The sequence below is a fragment of the Peromyscus leucopus genome, chromosome 14 (genome assembly GCF_004664715.2).
Source record: "Peromyscus leucopus breed LL Stock chromosome 14, UCI_PerLeu_2.1, whole genome shotgun sequence".
NCBI classification, from domain to species: Eukaryota; Metazoa; Chordata; class Mammalia; order Rodentia; family Cricetidae; genus Peromyscus; species Peromyscus leucopus.
Genome location: NC_051075.1, coordinates 38508509 through 38536415, shown reverse-complemented (window position 1 = coordinate 38536415; position 27907 = coordinate 38508509). Strand labels below are relative to the sequence as shown.

The window sequence follows — 27907 nt, the reverse complement described above, 5'->3', positions numbered from 1 at the left end:
CTGCCATGGCCATACAGTTTGTAAGCAATATAAGTCTGTGTTTACTTGGTTGGGTCTGAGCAGCTGTGGGACTGGCGGGTGACAAAGATTTGTCCTGACTGTGGGCCAGGCAGGAAAACTCTAGCTACACTTGGCCAATAGCTCAGGCTTGTTGCTAACTAGATCTTATAACTTAACCCATTTCTATTAATCTATGTGCAGCACCGAGGCTCATAGCTTTTTACCTCTATTCCATTTTGTGAGTCCAGCTCTGTCTGGCTGGTGACCCTGACTCTGCCCTTCCTCATCCCATATTCTGAGTTTGGTTTTCCCGCCTAACTTTACAGTCAGCTTGTTTATTAAACCAATCATAGCGACATATATTCACACAATGTACAGAAGGATTATTCCACAGGAAACTTACTTCAGTTTACTGGGTTCTCTGCAACGTTCATGAATAACACCCCACTAGAGTGTTCTAGTTCTAGCTAGGCCTGATGATACAGGCCTATAACTAACTCATTCAATAGGCTGAGACAGGAGGATCATGAGTTTAAGGGCAGCCTTAGCAACTTAGTGAGATCCTGCCCAGAAAAAATAAAAAATAAAAATAAAAAGACTAGGGAGGTGGCTGAGTGGACAAAACACTTGCTTTGCAAACACAAGGAATGGACTTTGGATTCCCAGAAGCCACATACATCCTGGGCAGGTATGGCGGTCACCTGTAACCCCAGCACTTGGGAGGCAGAGGTAGGGACTAGGCAGTCTGGGTAGCTCGACCAGCTGAGGTTAGTGAATTCCAGGTTCAGCATGAGGCCTGTCTCAATAAAGTGGAGAGAGATGAAGGAAGACAGTCAAGATTAACTCTGGGCCTACATGTGCATTTGTGCACACACACAGACACATCACACGTAAACAAAGATAAACTGGTATGTAGCTCAGTGCTTGCTAGCATGCTTGGGGCCCTAACTGCAAACCTCAGTGTTACACACATATACACACTCCCCCACCCACCCCACCTCTTGTTTTTGAATTCTAGGCTTCTCAATGGCTCTATTCCCTAAGAGTTAAATGCCTGTTTGAAGTTCTGAAAACTTGTGTCTCACCCTACTCACCAGGGTATCTTATTCCCTTATTTAATTTCTCAGACAGTCCTTTGAATTATTACTGTCACTTTGTAGCCAAGAAAACCGGAGCAGAGGGGTATGGTCTTGTCTTTGATGGTGAGCTAGGCTTTGCAGAGATCATCTCTAGATGCAACTCTTGGCTCCTTCCCTTTATGCCTCGGGGCCTTTACCATTCAGCCTTGTAAATGCAACCACTTAAAAACAACTCATAGTTTTCAATGTTTAAGTTAAAGTTATTGCTTTAATTAAATTTTTTTTAAAGTAGCCCTTTTAGAGCCAGGGAGAGGGCTTAGTGGATAAAGGTACTTCCTGCTGAGTTCCCAGAACTCACATGATGGAAGAATCAATCCCCGCGGGCTGTCATGTGACCTCTACACAGGCACTGTGGCATGTGTCCACATGTACACACAATATATAATATATAAGCTAGTCCTTTTAGCCTCTGATGAAACAGCAGTGTGTGACTTTGCCATAACTATTTGAAAAAGCCCTTGACACCTTGGTTCATCCTAGCAGGTAGGAATCACCGCCTCACGGACGTGAGGATTACCACGAGCAGTCCTAATCTGGGTGACACAGGCCTGGCACATGGCAGAACTCGGCAACATCTCTGACCACCATCAGCACAAGGTTGCCTTAAATATCCTCTATTACGGGACAGGAGAACACAAAGAAAACACACAGGCACACTATGGTGATATTTTATTTGTACTGAAATGTGATTTTAATTTTATGTTAATAAATAAAGTTGCCCTGGGGTCAGAGCTATTAGAGCCATAGCAAGAGTGTGGTGGTTAGAAGAGCTAGGTAGATTTCTGTGTGTTCAGGGATACAGCCAGTATTGGAGACATATGCCTTTAAGACCTGGAGGGCGGTACTTACAGGCAGTGACAAGGCAGTCATGTGGTTGGGTTTACAACCAATGAGAAGGCAGAACAGAAAGACTATTTAAAGACAGACAAACAGGAAGAAGCTCTCTCTCGGGGAAGTTAGGAGCACTGCAGGAGGTAAGATTTTATCTCTGAGCTCTGACCTCTCGGCTTTCTCTTTTACATAGGCTCTGTGTTTCTTATTTTAATAAGACGATTGGTTACATCTACAGCACACCTTCCCAATTCTTGCTTAACTGAGAAGTCTAATAAGAAAAGACACCTGAAAGGCCAAAAGTTAACTTTATTGACTGCTGATCTTACCATGAAACACCTATAAGAAATAATTACAAAATAATGCAAGTTTTTTTTTTTTAAAACATACTTTCAATATCAACCCATCATGACGATCCTTTCACAGAAAGGATTATTTACAGCTTACTTAGATATAAAGCTCACTGTTGCGAACACAAACGCAGATGATGTGGGAAAGTGACAGACACCAAATTGGTATATTACCAGCAATGGACATGTTAACAAATGCAGCAGAGTAACAGCTGTACACTTTTCTTTTCCTTTATTCTTAAAAACAATTTTCCCAATACAAAAATGTCAATTATTCAAAGTGGATTTTCACAAACATATCTGTGTACAATTCTACCACGGATCATCAGAAAGTGAAAAATGTTCCCTAGCAGGTTTCATCTTTGAAAAAAATCCGTAAGGCTATTCCCAAATCCAACCAAAGGAGAGTGAATGAAAAGCAACTCCACAAGCAAAACCCTGGAGACTGGATTCTGGAGCAGAGAGGGGAAAAGGTACAGAGCATGACCTGTTCAATGAAGCGACCTTTTTATCTTTGTATCTGCAAGCGAGGCTGAGGGCTGTGGGAACACACAGCATGGCAATCTGGGCTCTCGAGGGTACAAACTTCACCAGGGTCTGGCCCCGAAGGGTCTATAAAAAAATGGTGAGATTATGTAATGATTCGTAAGCAAAAGAAGTCACTAGGTCATCCCTTCAACGTTCATCCTTCTGCAAGGAGACAGAGATACATTCTGGTATCAGAAACTTTGGTTCTTCTAAAAGCATTAGACAAAAGCAAAACAATGTCATGATCACAGGACTTTTTTTTTTCTTCTCTTGAAAGGGTCAGGTGAAGAGTTGGTGGGTGAGATTCTGTTGAAGCTGTGCCTGTACAGGAGGGCAGCTGGGGGGGGGGGCAGGATTGTGGCCCCCCTGATTCTGTAACACTGACTCCCATCCACAGGGAACACTGCTCATGTTCTGCCGTACCCTAAATCTATTTCTTCATTACTTGAAAACATAATTTTGTACAAAAATATGAGTTTCTTTAGAAAATAATACATAGTTTTTTTTTAATAAAACCTGGCAGATAGCAAAAATGGAGTATCAAAATATGGTAAACAAATGCTGTAAAATACTAACTAAATCATTAAAAACATCCCCTAGAAAGACATTGTGCTATGAGGTTCTCTCCTGAAGTGGGAGCAACATTTTCACTGCATATCAAGTTGATAAACTCATTCTCCTGGCTTGGTTTCATTACACATTGTAACAGCAGCAGGGAAGTAACTTGTCTTAAAAATGGCCCATCCACAATCACTAATATCCTCTGTATACTTTTATTTCAAAATTAATAAAAAGACACTCTTGGATCAGTGGGCTCTAATCCTACTGTGCATTATTTCTACCTGGTAAGCTTTATAAGAAAGGATAATTTCACCTGGGCCCCACCCCCAAGAGACTGATTTAAATTGGCCTGGGGTAGGACCCAGGCTCGTTTTAAAAGCTCCCCAGATATGTCTTAGTATGCAATCAGGGTCGAGGATCTTGACCAAAGGCACACAAGGAAAGTCGCTCTGAACTCTACATTTATCAACTGATTGTCTGGCTATTCTTTCAACAACGTGTCCTCAACATTAAACAAGGAATTTGATGTGTGTAAGACATACATGGAAGTCCAGATGAAGAGTCATTAAGCTTTAAACACATATAAACACACACAGTCCCATGTATCTATATATGTATAACATATACATACAGTTAGGGTATCTTTTTAAAGCAGAAACCAGCATTACCATCTGTTTGCCAGCATTAAAAAAACAACAAAGAAAACACCAGCAAACTTTTTCTAAGACGTTTCCATCGTTTTCAACATATACCAGCTTTGTAAACTCCACAAAACGCACCATGTCATGAACACAAGTGAATCTCAGAGCTTCCTGGAAGAACAGAACAGCGGATGTGGCACTGTCTGGGTGTGGAGGAGCCCCGGCCCACGTCTCCTGGACTCTGAGTAGCGCTCCCATTACGTACTCATCTTTGGCTAGAACCACAGACTCCCATCACTTCAGCAGTGTCCGTTTTGGGCCAACCTCTGTGAGGAGGCAGCAATGGCTATGTACTGAGAATGCTTCTCCATAAAAGAAGAGAGAGCCTTCCCTCCGTCCTCCCCCAAACCGTAAGCGCCCCATGTGGGAGTGGCTAAAAAAAAAAAAAAAAAAAAAAAAAAACCTCACAAGCAAACAGAGAAGCCAGACATCTTTCACGTGATAAACATGATTTGAACTAGAACACAAGAGATGAACACACACACCACAACCTTAACAGTCTGGAAGCTGGGTAAGCTCTAAAGCATCCTTCCTTCCAAAGGGTCAATAAACATCGGGCACTTGTCTCCCTTTTACAGTCTGGGTATCTTCTACCTCTGCATAATACTTAAAGTGCATTGTCCCAAGGCTTTTGTTTCCATCACGGATATTATAAAGAAAGAGCTAAGTTTGGGGGTGAAAAAAATATGGCACACGTCGTATGTAAAGAACCTCGGACTCCACAGCCCCCAGCAGACAGCAGCCGCCCGCAGGGCTGCCCACAGGGGGGGCTTACACTACAAACTCTGGGACCTCGTCGTGAGTGAGGTCCAGAGAAAAGTACTTGCTGGTTCTTTTGACTGGAAAAGCATCCTGGATGTTGACGCACTGCTGAGCCAAGCAGCTGCTGCAGTAGAGGCCGTCCTCGTCCAGTTCATGGCCACACCCGAACGTGTAGCTCTGAGCAGTGTCCTGACACAGGCCTGCGATGCGCAGGAAGTCTTTCTGGTACAGTCTGATGTCGTCAAGGCTCAGGCTATGTCGGTCGGTGGAAGTCTTTGGTTTTCGACATACAGTCTGCAAGATAAGGGGAGGGTGAGAGAATGAAATAAATACGGACTACCCGGGAAAGTAATGTCTTTGGCCGGCAGAGAGGGCTGCTGTAAAAATCATAAAATGCCAAGTAGTCCTTATGTGTTAGAAAGTGCTTTCCAACCCTTGGCTTCTGGGGGAAGGACGTTTCAGAGTATTTCAATGTGCCTGTTCTGCCCAAACACTCAGCTGGTACATGCCATGTAGTGTTCCTCCCCAGTACATACAGCCAACACAAAGACAGGCGGGCAACTGCTCCTAGCATGTGAGAAATCTAGCTATAAAGATTAAAAAAAAAAAAAAAACGCTGCTTTTCTTTCTTCTTTCCATCAGGATAGGGCAGTTCAACTTGCTAATACCTTTCCTGCTTGGGCTTATTAATATTTTAATAAGAAATGGAAAAGTAATTATCACTCAAGAAACACATCTTGAAGAAGCAAGTTTTAAAGAGTCCAGAATATAAAGAGCTCTTGCTGCCGAAGGCTGGGAGGAAACGGGGGCCGCAGAGATGGCTTAGCCTTTAAGAGCACTGGCTGCTCTCCCCGAAAACCCGGGTTCGGTTCCCAGGGCTCACAGCAGTGGCTCACAACCACTTGTAAACTCCAGTCCCTGGGTATCTAACACTCTCTTATGGCCTCCACAGGTAACTGAATTCATGTGCACATACATGCACATAATTGAAAGAAATAATTTTTGAAATGCAGAATTTTGAAAAGCAGCAGTCCTGGCCACTCAGAGAGGTTCTGTCCTTCCAAGTGCTACCAGTAGGTGGCGGGCTTTTTGAATTCATTATCCCAAGTGGTCCTTAAAGACCACTTAAAGAGACATTAAAGACAGTAACAAATGGGAGATGCTTACTGGGTAACAGAAACTAGGTAGTCTAAGTTTGCTGTCTGGCACCACAAGGAACATCTTGTTGGAAAAAGACATCACTTTGCTAGACACCAACCTTCCGGGAGCACGCTTTGCTAAAACGTGGAATGGCCCCTTAAACTTCCCAGGTCTCAGAAGGACCTCGGACACGGAATTATTTATTACCACAAACTCTCAAGGCACACAAATGTCCCAGAGCTGTAGGTTTGGCATTTGCTGCTCAGCAGTGATACCCGTGGTGTCCAGGGACATCTGTGTACAGTGTACGCAGCATTTTGAGGTGACAGAGCTTGGGCTCCAACTTTCCTCGCTACACATACTGTTTAATATTGGAAACTGTAGAAAAATGTTTAATAAATGTCATTTTCATAGTATGGCTTCTTTTATAAGAAGTACAAAAAATGGGTACCCCCCTTCAAAAAAACAACGTGAGGGTAAAAAGTCCAAAGTGAGCCACAATGCCAGAGAAAGGAAGAAAGAAGGGGAAAAGGAGCGTATACGTATATAGTAAGTACATAGACATTTTAAGAGTTGCACCGGTGGCCAGAGCCGGCAGATAGTGTAACTCGCACACTTTGGAAATTCAGTGAAACTGCCCTGCCACTCACCACACCCAACAACGATCTCCCCACCTGCTGAGGTGGCCAGTCAAAACACACACATACACACACACACCCTCTTAGGTGCACACAGCTAACTAGAAGCCTGATGACCAGAGGCTCCCACTACAACAGAGTACACAATTATCCAAATAAAACCCAAATGTAAGTGGAACTAGTATGCGTGATGAAAATATTCAGAAAACAGTGAGGATGTAGGTAACTGGCCACGACTCGTTTCCTTCTGGTTGTTCTTTGCTCATGTGTATGAAGTGAAGTCCTGTGTAAGCATGTGCGGTGGTCAGAATAGGAACGGCCCCCACAGACTCGTGCATTTGAACGCTTGGCCCACAGGAAGTGGCACCATTAGGAGGCGTGGCTTGTTGGAGGAAGTGTGTCACTGTGGAGGTGGGGTGTGAGGTCTCCAATGCTCAAGCCATGCCCAGTGTGGCCCACAGCTCACTTCCTGCTGCCTGCAGACCAAGGTGAACTCTCAGCTACCTCTCCAGCACCATGTCTGCCTGCACGCCGCCATGCTTCCTGCCATGACGATAAGGGACTAAACCTCTGGACTGTAAGCCAGCCCCAGGTAAATGTTTCCTAAGAGTTGCCGTGGTCATGGTGTCTCTTCGCAGCACTAGAAACCCTAACTAGGACAGACAGCAGGTCTGTAACTCCAGTTGCTAACACAAAGGTTTCAGTGCCCCGTACCTGCGGGAGGGAGTCGGTGCTCTGGCCACGCAGCTTGACAACCGTTTCTGAAGAGCTGGAGGTGGAAGAACTGATTTCTTTCACAATTAGCCCTGAGGTGAAACAGAAAAAAAACAACAATGAGCCTCCTCCACATTTTCTGACAAGGCCAACTGTGATCGTTACTGAGGACTTTCGTGGTGACTCCTCAGTGGCTCACAGCTGGTGGCACCCACTCTTTGGTGGGAAGTAGAGGGCAGGGAGTAAGGGTCGGCTAGGGTGGGGAGGTCCAGGAGTAAGCTGTTTATAACATTGGATGGAGGCCTTAGGTGTAAAGGGGCCTCTTTACCTTGTCTCCATGTCTCCCTTATCCTCTGATAGTGTGGAGCACCAATATAATCTCCTAGCTTTGGCTCTATGTGGACATCAGGTGTGAGGGTGCTGGCCTCTGCAATCCGATGGGCTGGGGCTGGAACCTGCCCACATAATTAACTGGCTGTGGATCCTGGCCAGTTCTCAAGCCTCCCCACATCTCCTGAGCTTCCTTTTATTAACAAGGCTGCTACTCAACCAGCATTTGGGGATGGTTAAACAGTCACGGACAAAAAGGGTCAGGAACTCCCACTGGCCAACAGGTCACTGGGACCACGGCCCCAACGGCAGATGCTAGCGGAAAGAGATCAAGATGGAGACGGCAGTGAGAAGTCAGCACCGGATCTCAGAGATCAGCACAGCCCTTAACCACCTCTGTGCCTCGAGGAAACCTCAATTTTCAGAACCAGGAACCTAAGGACGATGTCCTCCTTTCTGACTTGAACACGTGAGTGATGCACTCTCCAAAACTGTTTCAGAGGCTGAAATTACCAACCCGCGCTGGGTATCGGGCCAAACGCCACCGAAACACGTGAGGACCAGCAGCAGGGGCAGAGACAATGGCTTCAAGGGACGGTGCACCCCGCCACACCAGAGAGGTTTACTCAGCCACTGCTAGCAGCCTGCAGCGCCTAGGGGGCACCTTGTACAGACAGAGGATTCGGTAAGCAGATAAACTGAACCATGAACTGTGAAGCCATTCCTGGATTACACACGGGTGCTTTAGAACTCTCGGGGGATGCTCGTGCTTGGGATGGCAGTGTGACCCCTTGAATAGATCCCACAGGACTGAAGGGCGCGTGCACTGTTGGGCACGTGGTATGGTTCCGTGTGGGCTCTCTGGTAACGTCCTTGGCTCCTGGGCCTGGGGACGCTCTCCTCCAAGCTCACATCCACCCCTGAAGAAGGCAGAGTCGAGCAGGGCTGTCTTCATCGGTGCTCAGTCTGACATCAGAGACCAAAAGCAACGCTCATGTGGCAGAGAAACTGGAAAACTGGGGTGATGCAAGGCAGAAACGGAAAGCATCCACGGCCCTCTCAAAGTCACATTTTTATGTGTTCTATATATAAACAGTTTCAGTTAGATTTTTTTTTTTTTTTTTTTAAGTTGTATTTTCCTTGTCTGGCTTTTGAATTCTGTAGAGTATCCCTTAAAAAGTCTCATAAAGGCTGTCTAATGTTCCAGTGTCTAGTGATTGGACAATTCAACTTTTCGCTGTTTTCTTTTTCACTATTAAAAACATATAAAAGGTATATTAAATAGTAAGTCATCCTATTTAAATTTTATTTCTATTCAAAATTACAAAATTGATAATCTCATGAAAACTGAATGCAGAAACATATAAATAGGAATCACTTGCCAGTGGCCCATGTATTCTACTTTCATGGACATTTTGGTGTATACCACTTCAAATCAGTTTCTTTTTACAAACATAAATATGTAGCGCTTCCCATGCACTTATCATATGCATAGAGTTGAGGATTTACCATTAATATATAAAGAGAAAATTCAATATAATAAAGAGAATTGTTCTCGATTATATATACATCAAGGCTGGTCTAGCATCAGGAATCTCCACTGCTGCTGGGTCTGCCACGGTTTAGGCTCACCACGTGTGGCTGGGCTGGGTGAGCATATGGAATTCTGCCATGAACTGTTCCTTGGGCTCTTGTACAGTAAGAAGAAGGATGGCAGCGATCGGGTGTCTGTCTAGTTCCTCTCAGACAGCTGGTGTCAGCCACTCGGAGAGGTGGGGAAACCTCTACTTAAAGTGGCTGGAGAGTAAGCATCCAGGGCCCTTTCACAGTGCTGGCTCCCTAAGTCTTAAGCCCAAGGACAGAGGAGACTGATCCATGACACGTGATAGAGGCACACAGAGGTTTAAAACAACCTCACACTGCTGACTTCAGATGGTGGAAACGTGCATCACAGAATAGTCTATAACCCCAGTGTCCAAGTTACAGTGAAGGCATGTTTTCTAGAATTCATGCAAGTATGCAATTTAAGAATGTCTACCTCTGTGAGTTCGAGGCCAGCCTGGTCTACAAAGCTAGTTCCAGGACAGCCTGGGCTACACGGAGTAACTCTGTCTCAAAAAACTCAAACAAAGAAAAAAAACCCAAACCAAACAAAGCAAACCAAATCAAACAACAACAACAAAGAAAGACTGTCTATCTAAAAATCAGATTCTTCTATCCATGTAATAGAGTGGTGACCTGACGTCTGTTTCTAGCCATGAGCACTTGTCTCTTTAATCTCTTGATTTTTCTCACGTCTAAAAGGGAAAGGGCCAGACTGCAGGGTCTCCAAGGCTCCTTCCAAGGCCACGTGGTTCTCTAATTCTCAGCAACGGAGCGAGGTGGGAGAAAGAAAGAAAAGCCAGCCAGCCAGCCAGCAGCACAGCGTGGTCCACAGCCTGGGTAAAAGATGCTAATGTTCCTTCCTGGTGCATACACCCACTTCCGCTCTTACACAGAAGGCACTTGGCCCTCTGATCAAGTGACCTGAAGTGGCTTTTTCTCCCTGGTTGACCGGGCGTCCCCACCACCCTCCTCTTCTCAGAGGCACATGCTTGTGGGCTTCTGGAGGGAAGAGCTTGCTGGAGAGCTCACCGGAGTGCCCGTTCAGCTTCCGTGACAGGAGCATGTCCTCTGTGATGTAGATGCACACGTCGGGGCTGACTTCCAGCGATTCTTCCGTCATTGGCTCCAGGTCTCGGGGGTCATCGACCAACATCTCTATTTCTGACACAGAAGTAGGGGAGAAGACATTTAATGACCCCAAGGAAGAAGAAGCCACACTGTACTGTGAGGCCAGCCAGGTAAATATGTGCATTTGAGACTAAACTCAATTCTGCAGTGGGAAAGTCTAGGGACATTCTCAGGATGATGTGCCCCTTTTGAAGAATTGCTGTTACTGCTAAAACTCTGGTGCCATGACTTGCTGTCACTCTTCAAGGAAGAGGAGAAGCCGCAATGGCCTGGGGCTAACCGACGCTGATGGGTCATTAGCACCCATCAATAATTTGCTTTGTTTTGTTTTTTTCCCATCAAACTCCCGATGTGAAATAGAAACAAACTCAATAGAAGCACCCAAATGCTAAATCTGGCTGACACAGGCTAGGATCTGAGGCTTTCTCTCAACAGAGAGTCATTTCCTAGTGGTCAGGTTCTGTTTCTTTTCTACTCCCTATAGTCCTGGTGACCCGGGGGACACTCAAGGAAACACTGTGGGAGTTCACGGTATATACTGGATGCATTTGCTTTTTTAAAGGAAGAGGAACACAAGACACAAGGGCCACCAGACTTCTGTCTCCTCTACGTCACACAATCTGCCAACCCCGAGGCTGCAAAGGTCCTTGACAGACGCAGGCGACTCGATCAGGCCACTGGGGAGATGGCAAGACTTCTCTATCACCATTATCGGCCACTGACCAGATACCCAGTCTACGGGACCCACATGGGAAAGCTGCCCGACAGACAGACGTTACCATCATCCTGCGAGTCCTCTTCCAGGCGCTCTTTGCCGCCGCTCTCCACCCCGGAGGTGTGCGAGCTGCCGTGGCTGGTCATGGAGCTGCAGGTCTTCAGCTTGCGGTGCATGGCACTGCCTGAACAGCTGTCTTCCGGGCCTGGGTCCCGGGGCTTAGTGTCGGCCTCGATGCCCGAGGTGTGCGAGCTGCTGTGGCTGGCCGTGGAGTGGCGGGACAAGCGCTTATGCTTCACGCTGCCCGCGCTGCTCCCGCTGGCGCGTGACCGCTTTTCCAGCTGGTCCATGTCAAGGTCCAGGTTGTCGCTGATGTAGGATTCCCGGTACTGCTTTTTCTCTGCGGGGGAGAACGTAGGTCAGCAGCGCGTACTCAACCAAGGCAGAAGAGCAAGAGGGTGTCAGGCTGAGATCAACAGCAGTCTCTCAATCTAGCGACTGAAGGATTCTGGGAACCGGGGCTTGATGTAGGAACACTACCCAAGGCATACACATCGGCGCAGCAATCCCTTGGGAGGACTTTAAAATGGTCAGTTATGAAGCTCCAAATACCAGAGAAGTGGGCTCTTCGGAGTGTCATGGCAAGCCAGTTACTTCCTGTCTGCACACTGCTACCACTGAAATAAGGTCAGTGACTGAGAACACCTGACACCTGGGGGGAGCGGTGTGACGTTGCCACGACAACCACTGTGGGCTTTTGCAAAGCTGGCAGATGACAGCACGTTAAATATCAAAACCTGGTCCTCCACAAGTGATTCTAGAAACATTCAATGAACAGTTACTCAACGTGCTGACTGCTGTTCATTTTGTGTGTCCATTTGCCCGATCCCGTTACCTTCAGCTACCAACAAGACAAAGATATTCAGACCATTTCCTACGAAGATTCTAAAACCTAGCTTCTCAAGTAATTCAAGACTGGCTTTCTCCAGCTCGGCCAAAAAGTGAGGCGTTACCCACCACAGTCACGGTCATCACTAATGGTTTGGTGCCCCCCCCCCACCCCCCACCCCAGGCGGTCTCTGATCGGACAGACTGGTGGTGTTGGTTGATGCGGTCAGAGACAGACACTGGGAAGTCAGGCTTTAGGAAGTTCTCTTAGCAGACACTAAGTTAAACACACATGGAGTGACAGAGCCACTGCTGAACTAAGAGGTGGTGGCTCACAAAAGAATTCTTCTGTTTCAGGTGAGAAAAATGTAAAAGGAACAGTCTAGCTTCCTTGTCTTAATACTGATGAGAAAGAAACACAGTGGAGCAATGTTAAGGACAGAGTACATTCGGGCAACATTAAATTGATAGGGTTTTGGACCAGCAGACTAATTGGGATCTCGGGGGGCCTGTTAATGGACATGCTTGCCTTGCTTGTTGGCTAAGTGGAAACACTTGCAGGCCTTTAGTCTACACAAAGCCCTGACCTGTACCCCCACCAGCTCTCTGGAGGAAACGGGTGGCAGGAGAAAGGAAGGAGGCCTGGGGGACGCAGCTCATGGCCCCCTTGCCCCCTCCTGATCACGAGAGCCCACGGCCAGATCATCAGAAACCAACACTTCTACAGAGTGAGCCTGGAGAACAGAAGTTTTCGAACTATATTTTGAAATATAATCTGGGACCTAAGAATCTGTTCTAGTAACTGTAGGGATGCTTTTTTGTTTGTTTGTGTTTTCAAGACAGGGTGTCTCTGTGTAGCAGCTCTGGCTGTCCTGGAACTCACTCTGTAGACTAGGCTGGCCTCTGCCTCCCAAGTGCTGGGATCAAAGGTGTGGACCACCACTGCCTCTCTCGATGATGCTTTTAATGACACAAGGCAAACTTTCCTCCTCTCAACCCCATGGAAGTATTCTCATGAGCATTTCTATAAAAATGGTGAAACAGCAGCATCTTCAAAAGGTATGAAGAAATGAAATTGAAGAATACCCCTTCTTTTATGCTTAACTAAATGCCAAAAGGGGCTTTTCTGGTTAAAATGGTGGAACCCTTACATGTGGATTGGTGAATCTGCATCAGAGCTAGCTCACAGAAACTTGGTGTGAGGATTTCTTCAGGTCTGAAGGACCTCCAAGTAGGAAAAACAAACAAAAGGGCATCTGTTTTGTAAGAATAATAATACCCCCATCATTGATTTAAACTCAACCAAATAAAAGATGCACCACACACCCTCATCACTTCCCCACCCCCATTATGCTCTGAATGTCCCCTCTCAGACTTGGGTGGACATTTCCTTAGTGCTGTGACAGTGTAAGATGTGGGGGTGTTCTGAGGTGAGTTGGTCTTGAGAGCCCTGCCCTTTTTTTTTTTTTTTTTTTTTTTTTTTTTGGCTTTTCGAGACAGGGTTTCTCTGTGTAGCTTTGCGCCTTTTCCTGGAACTCACTTGGTAGCCCAGGCTGGCCTCGAACTCACAGAGATCCGCCTGGCTCTGCCTCCCGAGTGCTGGGATTAAAGGCGTGAGCCACCACCGCCCGGCTGAGCCCTGCCCTTATTCATGGACAAATGTTACTATGGGAGTCTCCTCTGGTCCCTGTGCCTGCTCCTTGCTCTTCCAGATGATGCACCAGAAGTCCCTGCTAGACGCCCAGCCTTGTTTTGGACTTTCCAGACATTCTCTATGCATCGCCAGCCTGGGGTGCTCTGTTCCAGCAGCAGAGTGGACTGAGACATTTGCTCACTTAAGCTCCAACACATCAAGGGGATGGTGCCTTGGCCTCCGAGAGCTCAGCATCCTTTGCAACCTTCCCTCATCTCTGCAGAGAAGAGGCACCAACTCTATCGGCCTCTCCAGGGTCCCCTCAAGGTCTTCTGCATTTCTACAATGCCTTGGGCTGAGAACTGAGGCCATAAATGAACCTCTCTTGAGGTGCCACAGTGGCCACTTAGGAGTGTGGCAGATTTGGGAGATCACGGGCTCTACACCCAGGTGGGCCACCTGCTCTCACAGGCTCCTCCTTGGTGCTTTTGTCCCTAAGATTCCTAAGTCTCTAAGAGTGGGTCCCTAAGATTCATGCCAGCCCAGGTGACATATGTGTTAGGCTGATGGGAGATGGGCAGCCTGCACCAGCAGCCAGTACAGCGCATGGTGCCACAGGAGAGTCACAGTGGCAGATGGCAGGGAGTGATTCATGGTCTCACCACTGTAGACGTAAGGAATTTCCGCACACATCTGGTCACATCTGGCTTTAGAGAAGGTGATCAGATGCAAGTCTTCTTTAAGGCTGCTTTGTGAGAGGGAGGACAGGTCCTTGTCCCTTTCCACAGGAGCACTGGGGTCAGCACATCCATTGTTTAATATATAGACCCACAGCATGAACCACTGTGTCCTGAGGCCCAGGCAGACATTCCATTTCGAATCTGATCGTGTGACACTGTCCACAATCGGGATGAGAAGGGGGTGTTTACTAAGCAGAGGAGCCCCAGGGCCCATAACTGATGATAAAGACAGAAGCTGTTAACTGGGATCTGCCACCAGAGGCCCCGACACTGCCTCCTTCCTCACTCAGCTCGTTCTCTCCTCGGGAACAGTGCTAGGACCTCAAACACACTGTTCGGGTCCACTACATCTCCACGAAGCCACCACAGGGCTGTGGGCAAAGTCCGTGGGCAGAAAAGGCCTTCTCCATTTTTACTATTATATGTCATCCTGAGGGTCTCCCTGCTGTCAATCAGAGGAGCTGTGACTTATCTTCACCGTCACGTGGGCCTGAGGAAGGCATCACTCTGACGCAGAAGGGTTCCACCCTAGTCCTTTGCAAGCTTTTCAAGCGAGGGGCCAAACAGACGAGGCTGGGGCGCTGTCTCAGTCAGAGGGCCTCCTGGACTGAGACATGAACGGAACTGAGCTCGGAATTTCCAGTCTCCGTCTCTAAAGATCCCATTCTGGAGGTGTTTAAACTTTCCTGTTCCTGGCAGGGAGAGGAAGAGGCCAGCGGGGGACCCACAGCATCCCCCGACCCTTCCCACCTTCGTTCTCCTCCACTTTCCGGAGGTGGCGCAGGACAGGCTGCAGGTTCATGTACAGGCGGTGGCTGTTGCTCAAGAGCTGTAGCAGATGCCGGGAGCGGGTGGGGCAGCCCGTGTAGTAGACCAGTTTCCTGGCCGAGGGAAGGCCATCTGGCAGAATCTCAAACTTCTTGCCCTGTGGAGGCAAAGTGCAAATTGAATCATGGCAGAAAAAAATCTCCAAACTGCCAAAGTCCCCTTCATTTTTAAATTAAGATTCTCTGAGGGACAAATCATTATTCTCCTCTCCCCTTCAGAGCTGTTGAAGGACAGAGAATACCAAACTCAGGGAGGGCTGCGTTCATGTTCTTTGGCCCAGCACAAGAGACCCCTTCAGATGGGGCCCCAACACTTTAATGTAGCAAATGAGGCAGGTGGAGATGGAGCAAAGCATCAGGGGACTGTGTGGTAGAATATTATTTCAAGGTGTGTGACTTTTGTTTATGTTGCATTTGTTTAACTCTGTGAAGCTGTGTTACTGTGCCTGTCTAAAACACCTGATGGTCTAATGAAGAGCTGAGCAGTCAACAGCAAGGCAGGAGAAAGGATAGGCAGGGCTGGCAGGCAGAGAGAATTAACAGAAGGAGAGATCTTGGAGGAGAAGGAGGAGCAAGAGAACAAGGAGAAGAGGACATCAGGGTCCAGCCACCCAGCTACACAGCCAACCATGGAGAAAGAGTGAAAGTGAGGTTACCAAAGTAAGAAAAGATAAAAGCTCAGAGGCAAAAGATAGATGGGATAATTTAAGGAAAGCTGCTAGAAACAAGCCAAGCTAAGGCCGGGCATTCATAATTAAGAATAAGCTTCCGTGTGTGATTTATGTGGGAGCTGGGTGGCAGGCCACCAAAGAGACAAAGAGTAAGAAAACCACCACCACCAGAAAGGACTCTAACTCACACAGAGACTGTGTTATGTTTTTAAAGCACTGGCTCTTGAATGACCCCAATGCTGGGGCAGCAATAACTGACTCCCAGTGAGTACCACACATGCAACAATTCATGGAACCCTCACAAGATGTCGGTAGTGAAGAGCACAGGCTACTCCCATCTCAGAAGGAAGCCAAGGCAGAGAGAAACTGAGTGTCACTTGCTCAAGATCTCACCGGTAGGCAGGGCTGGGAAACTTTTGAAATGGATTCCTGGTGTCCATGCCGAATCAAAAAACGTCTAGGGAAGGGTGGTGTGGTGAGACTTTCAGGAAGTCTAAAGTTCCCTAAAGGGTCTTCATTTCATCAATGCATTTTATCACTACTGATTCTGGCCATGAAGGAGGCAAATGGGGTTATGATTTTCAAACAGTTCTGGAAAAGGGCCAGACCATGAGAGCACCAGGGCAGAGCAAGCTCCACTTAACATGAGTGAGGCCAGGGCAGACAGTGCTCAAGGAATTAAGGCAATGCAGAGTCAGACTGGCAGGGCTGCGAGGCAACAAAGGCAAGATGGCCCTCTATTGTCTAGGCCTTCTGGTCTACCCAACCTTAGCTACAGCTTTACTTTTCTCAATTGCTTCAGAACTCAGTAGAATCATGGATTTTGACCTCCACATAGACACACACAATAGTAACTGTAATTCTTGGAAGGCTACCGCACAGTGAACGTGGCTGGCAGAGTAGAGGACATGGTGAAGAGTCAAGAATTTGTTCTCACACAACTTATTATCATCTCAGAGCTTTCCCCCATTGCTTATGGCGGACTACCGAAAACGAGGAGCTGAACTGTGAAATCATCTGGCATTAATGGAAACACCTTTGTCAATTTCACTTTGCATTCTTCACTGGAACGAGGTGACTTCCTGGGCCAACAGTCAGCCCACACCCTGAGTCACTTACCCCGAGTGCCAACAACGCCTCTGCTGTGGATTTTTAAACGCAATCCTATCTGGTGGATTCACCTTGTGTTTTTCCCTTCACTTTCTCCTGCAATCCAGGTTACTTACAGCAGTGGCAGACACTGGACACACATTAAATTCTTTGATTTTAATTTGCTTTTGGCATAAATAACTCTGGTTATGAGAATACCTAAGAAAGCACATTGTTGTCAGCTTTTTTACTTTTTAAGAAATTTTAAAACTTTTTTTGTGTATGTTGTGAGGGGTACGAGTGAGTGTGTGTGTCAGGGGCGGGGGAGAAGACAGCCTGTACGGTCTGGTCCTCTCCTTCCACCTTGTGGGGCCCAGGGATTCAACTCCGGTTGTTAAACTTGGCTGCAAGCCCTCTGTGCTGAGGCATTTCACCCAGCCCAGCTTTGATTTAACGACAAAACAAACAACCATCCTTGACCCCACTCAAAAAACAGAACAAAGCAAGATTCCTTTTGCTCTTAGTCACAATGTTTTTCAAAACGAAACCCCCCAAATTCTCTAAATCAACCTGTAAGGCTTCTTTTGCTCCTCCTCACCCCTGTTTTCTGAGTTACTTTACACTTACCACAAACACCAACTTCCCAACATTTGTCCAGGGGAAATCGAACAGCAATTGTTTCTCTTCTTCTAGATTCTGTAGAAAGAATTTCAGCACAGAAGGAGTTAAGAGGAATCACAACAGATATCCTAAAACTGTCTTCTTACTTCAGAGTAAACCATGATTCAGGAATTAAAAATCGGAAAGGGTCCTCAGCCCTCTCTGGAGGAGGGCCAACGGTAATTAAGTTGATCAACAAAACCCCGCAGCAGCTCCCGCGGACTGCGTTCGCTGGCTCTCCAAAGGCAACCTTCCCTAGGGTCTAACCCTGCATTTAAACAGGAATTCTAAAAGACTCACAGACACTCGGCAACCAAGGGACTGAGAGTCCCATAGCTGGATATTCTGCCTGGATCAAAGATAAGACATTTTTCTGTCTTCTTCGAAGGGAGCTACCTCCTCCCAGTCCCCGATGTAAGCCTCAAGGGAGACACTGCTCTACCTGTGGAAGGGGGACAGCCCCACCCACTTATAGGACACCGTGTGTCAGAAAACTGTAACCGCCACGAAGCACTGGGTAGGTAGGAGCTTTCTACGGTGGGAGAGAGGAACACTGATAACCCACGAGACCCAAGGAGCCAAGTCTGGACAGTGAGGCTGGGGAGTGCCTGACTGGACTGATCTTCCGCCCTGTGTTTTCTGTTAAGGGGGACCGACCACTGTCAAGGCAGGCGCAGCCACTCCATCCATGGCTGACATCACCCACCTCTGTGCCGACAGACAGACAGACAGGAAGTGAGGCTGAGCCCGCGGCAGGGTCACACAGGCATTCTCTGTAGTAAGACCTGCTCAACACCATTTGATACCCCCCGGCCCCCCTCACCCCCATTTACAAACCTGGAAAATCTGTATTCCCCGCATGGTCAGTCCCAGGGTCAGCGAAGCTTCAACTTCCCTTTTATCCTGAAGGGATACAATTCTATGAAAAACCATTTTTCCTTGTATAATAGACAACTGAGCCATTAAGAAACAAAAGACACATTTCAGAATTAGGTTTTTTCTTTTTGTTTTCTTAACCTAAAATAACTGCTCAAATCTTTCCGCATCCTTGGTTTCCTGCAAGGCTCCAGAATATCGTGAGCATTTAATAAACCAATTATTCTCTTTATTTCTGACTCCTTACGTTTCCAGGTTTTAGTGTTCAGCACTGTACACACAACTTCCACTTCTGAGACTATTCTAAACGCTCACGGCACTAAGAACTCCAGCAGCAGCAAGGCATTTCTTACTGCCTTCCCACCCACTGACCATTTCCCCTTCTCTTTGTGTTTACGTACTGTGTGGATGTTGGCCTACGGATCCAGTGGCCTAGTTACAGTCTAAGACACACTGACAGGCTGGCAGGCTGGCAGGCTTCAAACCAGGGAACTCCCCCGGCTCCCTACCTATCCCTGATGCCGAAAGGAGAGACACGTGACCAAACACTTAAGGCTCTCCCGAAGAAGCTTTATATTGTTAACTTGCAAATACTTGCTGACAGGATACACATTCTACTATTATGTGTCTATGTATCTAAACTGTAAAACTTAAGCCATTTTAACTATAAGGAAAAGAATGCTACACTTAAAAATGTGCTCAGCTTGGGCAAATCTTTAAGGATTTATGTGTAATGAGTAGGCATGACACTTTGAAATTTACTATGAAACATTTTCTTCACAAGAAATCTCAAAACAATAAGTGAGTATTATCGAATCTTTATTACGTTTAAAAGCGGTTTTGGATTTCTTTCATGTGCATGGGTGTTTTGCCTGGGTGTATGTATGTGCACCCCACATGCACCCAGGGCTGGCCGAGCTGAAAGAGGCTGCTGGATGCCCCGGAAACTGAAGTTAGGGAGGGTTGTAACCACTACGTGGGGGGTCGGCATCTAACCCAGGTCCTCTGAAAGAGCAACGAGTGCTCCAAACCACTGAGCCACCTCTCCGGCCCCCTAGGTCTTCACTAAGTTTAAGGCCAGTTTTCTCAGAACACAGGGAGAAGTATTAGAAAACACGCTCTTTCCTGGAATAGAGAAGAAGCTGGCCTGTTACTAGCCTGGCTGATTTCTTCCCAGCTAATTCGTTCTCATGTCAATAAAGGCATATGCAGTGCCAGGTTCACACGCCTGCCCCATCAGCACACCAGCTCAGGCCGGTTTCCCTCCCCAGGCTGTGCCACGCTTTCTGAAATAAGGCAGGGTCCAAAACAGCGCTGCTGTGCCTGCGGAGTGTAGGGAGAAAACAGACACACAGCCGTTTCCTTCAGAGAGTTCTCTGGTCTGCCTTTTCCCTTTTTATAAGCTGCCCGTACTGAAGGAGACTGAATGGATGCCATGTGAATTCTCCAAACAGGAGGTCTCCATCAGGTAGCAAGCGGTATCTCCTCCACTCACTTCAGTGACGGCTCCCTATTGAATGTCTTTTTTAAACAGACAAGGCGTTTTCTATGTAACACAGAACCATATCAACTTTACTGAAAGACTAAGTCCTTCTCGGGCTTCTTTAAACTGGCCAGCTTCCCCAGCGAATAAGACAAAAAGCAATGTCACTTTCTGAGCACCTGCTAATGTCATAGGTGTCCTGCTATTTCAGGCCTGTTACTGCATGGGCCCCTCTGGCCTTCACAGGACACAGCATCATTCTTAGTCAACAGATGGCCCGTGACCAGTGCAGCTGCCCAGGATCCCCAGGGCCTCTGACTGAGATCTCACTCCAAGGCCACAGTCTGTCCAAAATACCATTTAGATTTCTAATGTACTTCAAAGTATGAACGGATTGTCTCAAATGTCCGAAATACCATTTATATTTCTAATGTACTTCTAAGTATGAACGGATTGTCTCAAATGTCCGAAATACCATTTATATTTCTAATGTACTTCTAAGTATGAACGGATTGTCTCAAATGCCACTTCCTGCAATTTTCTTACGTAAAGCAAGGTGTCACAAAGACATCTTAGGAAAAGCAAGTCAACCCTTTAGGAATTTAGACAGATCTCAGGGAACTCCGTATGCCTTCCTAGGATGGTGAGGTATTAACTGTGAGAGCCAGAGCAACGGAAGGAGAGTATGCCGAGTTCTGCAGTATGTGGAGTTTTGCAATCGGCTGGGAAGACTACCCAGAAATATAACTAAACACACACACACACACACACACACACACACACACAGTTATACTAATCTCATCACAAAGGGTGTGGTAGGGACAGCAAACATTATCAACAGAATAGCTCGCTGAACATTCTGCTGGACACGTGACCGGCGCTGTTTCAAGCACGGTTCACTCATCAATTCCTCTACACTGCAGTCCTCTGGGGTAGGTAGGTTCTAGCATCCTTTAAGCTATGGGACAGCTGAAGCACAGAGATGTCAAATGCTTACCTAGGGTCACACAGTAAAGAGCCAAACTGGGGTTCAATCTCACAGTGAAGGCCTACAGATCACCTTCTAACAACTTCATCCCACTGGGTTTGTAAAAACACCTTGAGTACTTAGGAGAACCCAATTCTGGTCAAGCAATAGCACTTGTGAGGACAGGGAAGATTCTGGGGGGTGGGGGGTGGAGCAGGGAAGAGAAGGCAAGAAGATGCTGAAGGACAGCGTGAGTGTGTGCAGAGTACCCCCTCCCCAGTGCTCTGTGAACGTGTGGCCCATTTCAGGCCAGAAAAGTAGGGCTAGCGATACACAGGCTGCAAGAGAGAATAAGGGGCACCTGTGTGTGAGCAGTGCTTGACTTACAGACTTACACACGTGCACGCGCACGCGCACTTTGTCATCGAGAAGCCTGGGCTGGATTCACTTTCTGTCACTTGGTTTTGCAAGCCTGATGAATTATTTAACTTCCTCAAGTTCCCCTCCTGGCCTATAAAATGAGCGCTTCCTACAGAGTGGCAGGGATCTGAAGAATAAACCAGGAACATAGCGCCCTGTCTGCACTGGGTCCTGTGGGGACATTCCTGTAACTCAGGGAACACAAGGCAGGTGAATGAGGGTTGGAGCATCACCTGGAGGAACGCTAAAATAATACCCACCAAATGGGTGGCAAGGGCTGCTCTCCAAAGCCGAAAAAGAACGACAGCCTAAGTACGAAGAGCCAGAGCCACGATCTGTAGCCGTTTGCTACCGACTGTTACAGACGTTTACTTCAGGCCAGATCGCGATGGCCTCCAGGCCTGCGCCCTGGAAACCAAGGGGAGCTGGAATCTCGCTCAGGAAGAGCACAGCCAGGAGCTGGGCCGAGGACTTTCCTACCTTGTACAGTCTGTAGTAATGGATGGCCACGTCATCCAGGCGGACGGCCTCTTTGATGAACTTGAGATGCGCCTCGGAGGCCGTCAGGGCAAACTGGTCTTTGTGCATGTTTGGGATGTGCTTCAGGATGTATTCCTTCCCCCTCTTGGAAACAACCTGTTGGAACACCGCCCCCAGAGGACAAGAGGGTGAGAGGCTAAAATAGGCCACACAAACCGGCTCACTTCCGTTAGACATTCTAATTTTATTCCACTTCCAACTCTCTCGTGCGACTGGGTGGAACGGGCTGACGTTAACAGCTACAGGTCCATTTGGTAGAAGAAAAATCCCAATGGGAAAAACCGATTCTCTTGGTTTTAAAAATCACCGAAGCGGGGGAGAACCCTACACAAACTGGTGTAACTTCACACCGTTCATGGACTGTACTCCCCACGTGACGGGCACCAGAAAAAACACCTGCGTCGGAACACGGCAGTCTCTGGCTCCCACTGGCTCCCCAGTCACACACACGGAACACGACACCATAAATGTTCGTCTGGGGAAGGTCAAGGACCAGGCAGGACTCTTTGGAACACTTGGTTTTCACACCAGGGGCCAGGACCTCCACTTGAAAACGTACGAGGACACCGCTTCAACTCAACGTTCACGGTGACTTGTTGAGGCTTACACTCAGACGGTGTCCACCCGAGCTTTAAGGTGACAAAGACACACGGTCCCCAGCAGCTGCAGGCTAAGAGGTGCTGAGAATGCCCTCCCTGGTTTCACAAGGAGTTGAAACCACGAAAAGATGGCGGCGGCGGCCTGAGCAAAGGGAAGGGTCTCAAGGAGAGCGAAAACACCGGTGAGTCTTCAGCTGTGACGTGGCTTCTCAGACCCGGCATCTGTTGCTTACTTTGAATATTTCAGAAAGAATTTATGAACTCCCAGCACTCGGGAGGCAGAGGCGGGTGGATCTGAGGTCAGCCTGGTCTACAGAGAGTTGCAGGACAGCCAGAACTACACAGAGAAACCGTCTCCAAACAAAACAAAACAATCATGCATGGGAAATGACAGGGCCATTATCAAGTTTGGCTGGAGTTACAGCCTCTGCTCCTTGGCTCTGTCTTTCTGGAGAGCATCTCCGTCAGCACACCAAGCTTGTCTCTGCCAGCCCTGAACACATGGAGACACTATGTGTGGGGACATTCACGTGGATGAACTGGATGACTGGAAAGGAGAACTGGTACCCTGGCCACTGAGGCTATGACATACTACAGAAGCTCTGACTGAAATGACCACCCTTGGGTATGACAGCCGGAGAACACAAAGCCGGCTACCAACAGCAAGAGGTGCCACATCGCACACTTTCCCTTCGATAACCAAACATTGAATGTCAATTAAAACCAGAAGTGGCTACAGCCATCCTTGTCCCTTAAGATATACGAAGATATACTACAGTAGTCGGGACAAGCAGTAAACAGGTTATCTGGGAACAGATGACTAGTACTTATGTCCAAGACCTTCTGTCCAGAGCAGGGACACCAGGCACAGTGCTGGATACCCCAGCAGGAACACCCACCCAACCCCAGGAGCTTATCTCCAGAGGGTCAGGAGGCAGCCAGCTGACACCAGGAGAGAGGCCCCACATGCTAAAGGCACTATAAGAGAGGCCCCTGCTGTGTGTGGTGCTGCACAGGCATGCCTTTAACGCCAGCACTCAGGAGGAAGAGGCAGGGGAATCTCAGTGAGTGCCAAACCAGCCTGGTCTACACGGAGTTTCAGGAAAGCCAGGCTACATAGTGAAAGTCTGTCTCAAAACACAAAACCACCAGCTAACCAAGCAAGCAAACAAACAAACGAAGAGGAGGGGCCAGAAGTGAGAAAGCACAGTGGCTATGCAGAACCATGGGTAAGTCAGTCACTAGGCTGGATGCTGCCAGAAGACAAGGTTGAAGGTGTAGGACAAACAGCTGAGAAAAGCTGGAGGGAGCGGGAACCAGATCCTGGCGTTTCATAGCTGGGAGCCGGGACTTCACAGCACAGGCAAGCACCGAGCTGCTGCAGGTTTGTGCAAGACAGAGGCTCAGTCCTCTCAGCTGTAGGCTGGGGAACACTGAAGCAGGGCCGGCGCCACAAACAGTGTGCTGAGACCCGGGACTCGAGCGGAGGGACCGCTGAGCGGAGGGGATGCAGTGGACACGGAAGGAAACCAAGTCACAAGATTCGGGGCTAAGCAGGGTGACAGGCGATGGAGGGGCCATGCCAGAGGACGCTGCTGTGGCTGCGTGGGACATGGAGGGGGCAGAGTACCAAGCAGAGTCCATGGGACACCAGCCAGGTTCTGGGCAACCGGGCTGACGGCCATGTCCAGCACTCTGATGCCAGGAATACGGAGGTGGGGGGAAGAGGAGTGTGATGTGGGGTGCTGGGTCTGCGGGACACATATTTAGGGGTCACCTGCCTATTGTGAAGGTGGTCACGAAAGGCAGTGACTGGGATGAAATCTCCCTGGGGTAAACGGCTAAGGGCCAAGCGCGGTAGAAAAACTCAGAAAACGAGAGAAAAGTGTCTGCTAAACAGGCAATGAGAGGCCAGCATGAGCTGAGGGGCGCAGGCGGGCGGAGGTGGACCGAGGAACGCACACGGGAAGGAAGAAGCTGGAGAAGTCACACACACTTGGCCGCCTGTCTTTGGCTTCTTCAAGCTCCCCTGGGGCGGGAAGCAGGCCAGGCGGCCGGGCTCTGTGGACGCAGGGGACCCACTGTTCTGTGAAGATCGACCTACTGCAGGGGAGAGTCTGAGCCCGAGCGAGCGAGCGAGCGAGCGGAGGACACAGAGGGGAGGGACAGAGTGGCCTGCAGCGAGAAGGGCAACCCGACAGGCTAGGGAGCAGGCTGACCTACATCTATCTTCTCGTGGCTCCTCACCTGGCAGGGAAGGACACAGAGGTCAGAGCCAAAGGGGGGTTCAGATTTGTTTTCTCAGGCCATGAAAACCGCGGATGACCTCATCTCTTGAGAAGTGATCATTTTTTTTTCCTCCAAGGGGTAAGAAAATGCCTTTCACCAGGGGGATCCTGAGTGTCACTGCCCTGCACACCCCAGCGGGGGGCTGTGGACACCTGAGTTCCCCTGTATCTGGGATGGCCAGTGAGCCTCCTCAGCCGTGAGTAGACTAGCAGAGACATGCAGGGTGACAAGCTCCTGTCCTTTCTTAGGCCTGTTCGTGGGCATCCTGAGGGGTTTCACTGTCCCCAGAACGTGCGGGTTCCTCTCTTGAGGGAGCTCGTGCCTGCATGGGCAGGATGGAGGACGCGGACGGTACCTACCCACGCAGGGAAGTACGCCTCCGGCTCAAAGTACTTTCCACGGTGCTTATTCCTTTTGAAGTTCCCGAGATCGGCCTGCAGCGCAAAGGCCGCCAGCAGGAAGTAGGCCTCCTCTCTGAGCACACACTGCGAGTGCAGGACTTGCTTCCTCAGGTGCCAGTAATAATAATACCTGGCCACTCGGTCACTGGGGAAACACAGGCGGACAGCGGTCGTGTCAGGGTGGAACGGTACACACACATGTCAACAGAACCCACATCTCCCTCTGCATCTGCTGGCAGAGGCCCTTGGCTTCGGCTCCCTGTGCCCACTTCACCAAGATGGAAGACCCAAGCTGGGACTAGATCACCGCCTCAGGGGGCTGCGGGGGTCGGAAGGCTCAGATGCCAAAAACACACCCCAAGGCCCACAGCCTTTGATGTATTCAAAGAAAGGGAGATCTGAGGAACTGCACTCTGGTAAGGCTGGTACGTCACAGAACCCAGACATGACAGAAGCTGGGCATTAGCAGTTCCGGTCTTTGTTTCAGGAGGTCGTTAGGACTAACTTGTTATGCTTATGTTCTGCTCCTGTAACCCTGCCTATTTTGCCCGCCAAATCCACCGTTTAGAAACCATCTACCCCTGAGGTATAAAAGCTTTGTCTTCCTCATATCCAATGATGACCTCTTCAAACCCTGACTTAGGGGGAGCTAGCTCATGTACATGAATAAAAAAGCTTGCTTTAATTAATTTGGCCATGATGATTCGGGCTGGTCATCTTTCTCCTCTCACCTTTGGGGCTAACAGTGTGTTTGTGTGGGTGCACAGGAGTAGAGGGTTAACATTCATTAACCCATGGGGCTTATCAGTGGCCCAGTACTCTATTTTCCTTTCTTACAGAACATTCCATCCTACCAGGAAAAGCGGGTGAGTACTTCACACAAACTTAAGTGTTTAGCCTCTAGAAACAGTCTCCGGGTACCAGTGCTTCTTACTCTTACTGTGCATCTGGTAATAGTGGAAACTATCAAGTCCTAATTTTTCACATCACGTTGGCCTAGCATCTTTTTTCCTTTCATATCAAGTTTCTCAAAGTTTCAAAGTAAAGGGAAAGAGGTTCATATTTCTTACAGTTCATGTCAGCCAAAAATGTGATCTCTTCCCGTTCTCTAGCACTGAATCCCATGCCAAAGGAAGAGATTCAAAACCAATTCGTTCTGATTTACACCATGGTGCTCATCACACTTCCATCTTCACAAAGAAGAAACCTGTTCCCTGCCCCCTCAGAGTGTACCCTCGATTTCCATAGGAAGCTCCCTGAGGCTTACTCTTAGTTCTGAGACTACTAAGAGTACAAACAGGACCTCAAGTGAAAACCAAGCTGACATAAAAAATGGCAGCTTCAGAGTTTGTGGCCCCATGCTGACTGGAAAAGAATATAATTGCTGGGTGGTGGTGGCACACGCCTTTGATCCCAGCACTTGAGAGGCAGAGGCAGGCAGATCCCTGAGTTCAAGATCAGCCTGGTCTACAGGGTAAGTTCCAGGACAGCCAGGGCTATACAACAAAACAAACAAAAAGAATATAATCATACCTAATGAATCTCTTTTTACAACAGTGATAGTTCCTTCTTGGCGACTGTGAGTGAAAATGTGAGCCAGTGACATTAACATTTTCACCTTTAGTCTATGATTTATTTAGCCAATAAATACTTAATTCAGTAACAAATATGCCTCTGTGTTTTAGCCACTAAGAATACATGAATGTGCAAAAACCGTCAAGCAAACAACCAACAACAGAACTGTTGCTGGTGTAGAGTTTACACTCCGACAGGCAGAAGAACACAATGAACACTACGATGTATTGGTGTACGTCAGAAAAAAGTGCTATGGAGGAGAGCAAGGCTTAGGCCGGTGGGTTCTTCCTACCTGATCAGTCTTCCATTCTCCACATAGTACTGCACCCGGAAGTGGATGATCATGGGAGGCCCGAACTGGTCGATGCCCTAAGACAGAGACGCGTGCAGTGAGCTGTGTTTAGTTATCTCCAAGGGCTCCACAGCCAGTCACACTGCCATCACCTGCAAAGCTCAGAGGCTGGACCTGCTTGTAACGTGGGGCTTGTAGTAGGCACAGGTGTCCTGTGTGGACACCAGGTCCACATTGAACCAGAAAGTTACAAAGCAAAGCAGGGCACCCTCCCTCTCTGGATTCCCATTTGCCGTGATGCCAATGGGAACATAAGGGAAGATAAAAATAAATGCCATGGAAATTTCTAGCTGAGCTCCGGCTTCTTCTGGCCCAGCTCTGTCCCCTGTGGTGACCATTTGCTCCCTACTACAAATGCTCTCTTGTTTCCTCAACATTCCACACACCACAGTCTACTACACTGCTTGTTGACTTAAACGCCGGAGTGCTTCAATCTGTGGTCGGCTTTGAAGTCGACTTCCAGTGAGTGTAGCCCCAGAATCCTGCGCTGCCATGGGAGGAGCTGGGATTAGATGTGTGATTTCATTCCTGACTCACCAGGGCGATGGGGGAACCACACAACCCCCCTGTGCCTGCTCCCCCCCCCCAAGAAAAAAAACAAACTGGTGTTTACTACACAAAGATGCCATCGTAATAAAACAACCAAGGCTTGAATGTCAGACTGTAAAAAACAAATTCAAATTGATAAAAATAAATCCGACAAGCTTTGACAACACTGTCACGGGAGAAAAGCAATACTTCCTCGTGCCTTTCAC

General features: G+C 48.1%; 1 protein-coding gene across 4 annotated transcripts in view; it reads right to left on the bottom strand.

The window, feature by feature from the left end:
* Positions 1-2259: 2259 nt before the first annotated feature.
* Positions 2260-27907, bottom strand: part of Frmd6 (FERM domain containing 6) — a 240067-nt gene continuing 214419 nt past the window's right edge. For all 4 annotated transcript variants that reach the window (XM_037210598.1, XM_028858502.2, XM_028858518.2 and 1 more), the window contains 10 exons: positions 27093-27169; positions 25184-25370; positions 21877-22032; positions 18488-18553; positions 17618-17686; positions 15154-15328; positions 11207-11542; positions 10329-10460; positions 7365-7456; positions 2260-5166 (listed from right to left, as the gene is read on the bottom strand). In XM_037210598.1, coding sequence (XP_037066493.1) covers positions 4882-5166; positions 7365-7456; positions 10329-10460; positions 11207-11542; positions 15154-15328; positions 17618-17686; positions 18488-18553; positions 21877-22032; positions 25184-25370; positions 27093-27169 — 1575 coding nt within the window. In that variant the 3' untranslated portion in view covers positions 2260-4881. The remainder of the gene's footprint in view (positions 5167-7364; positions 7457-10328; positions 10461-11206; positions 11543-15153; positions 15329-17617; positions 17687-18487; positions 18554-21876; positions 22033-25183; positions 25371-27092; positions 27170-27907) is intronic.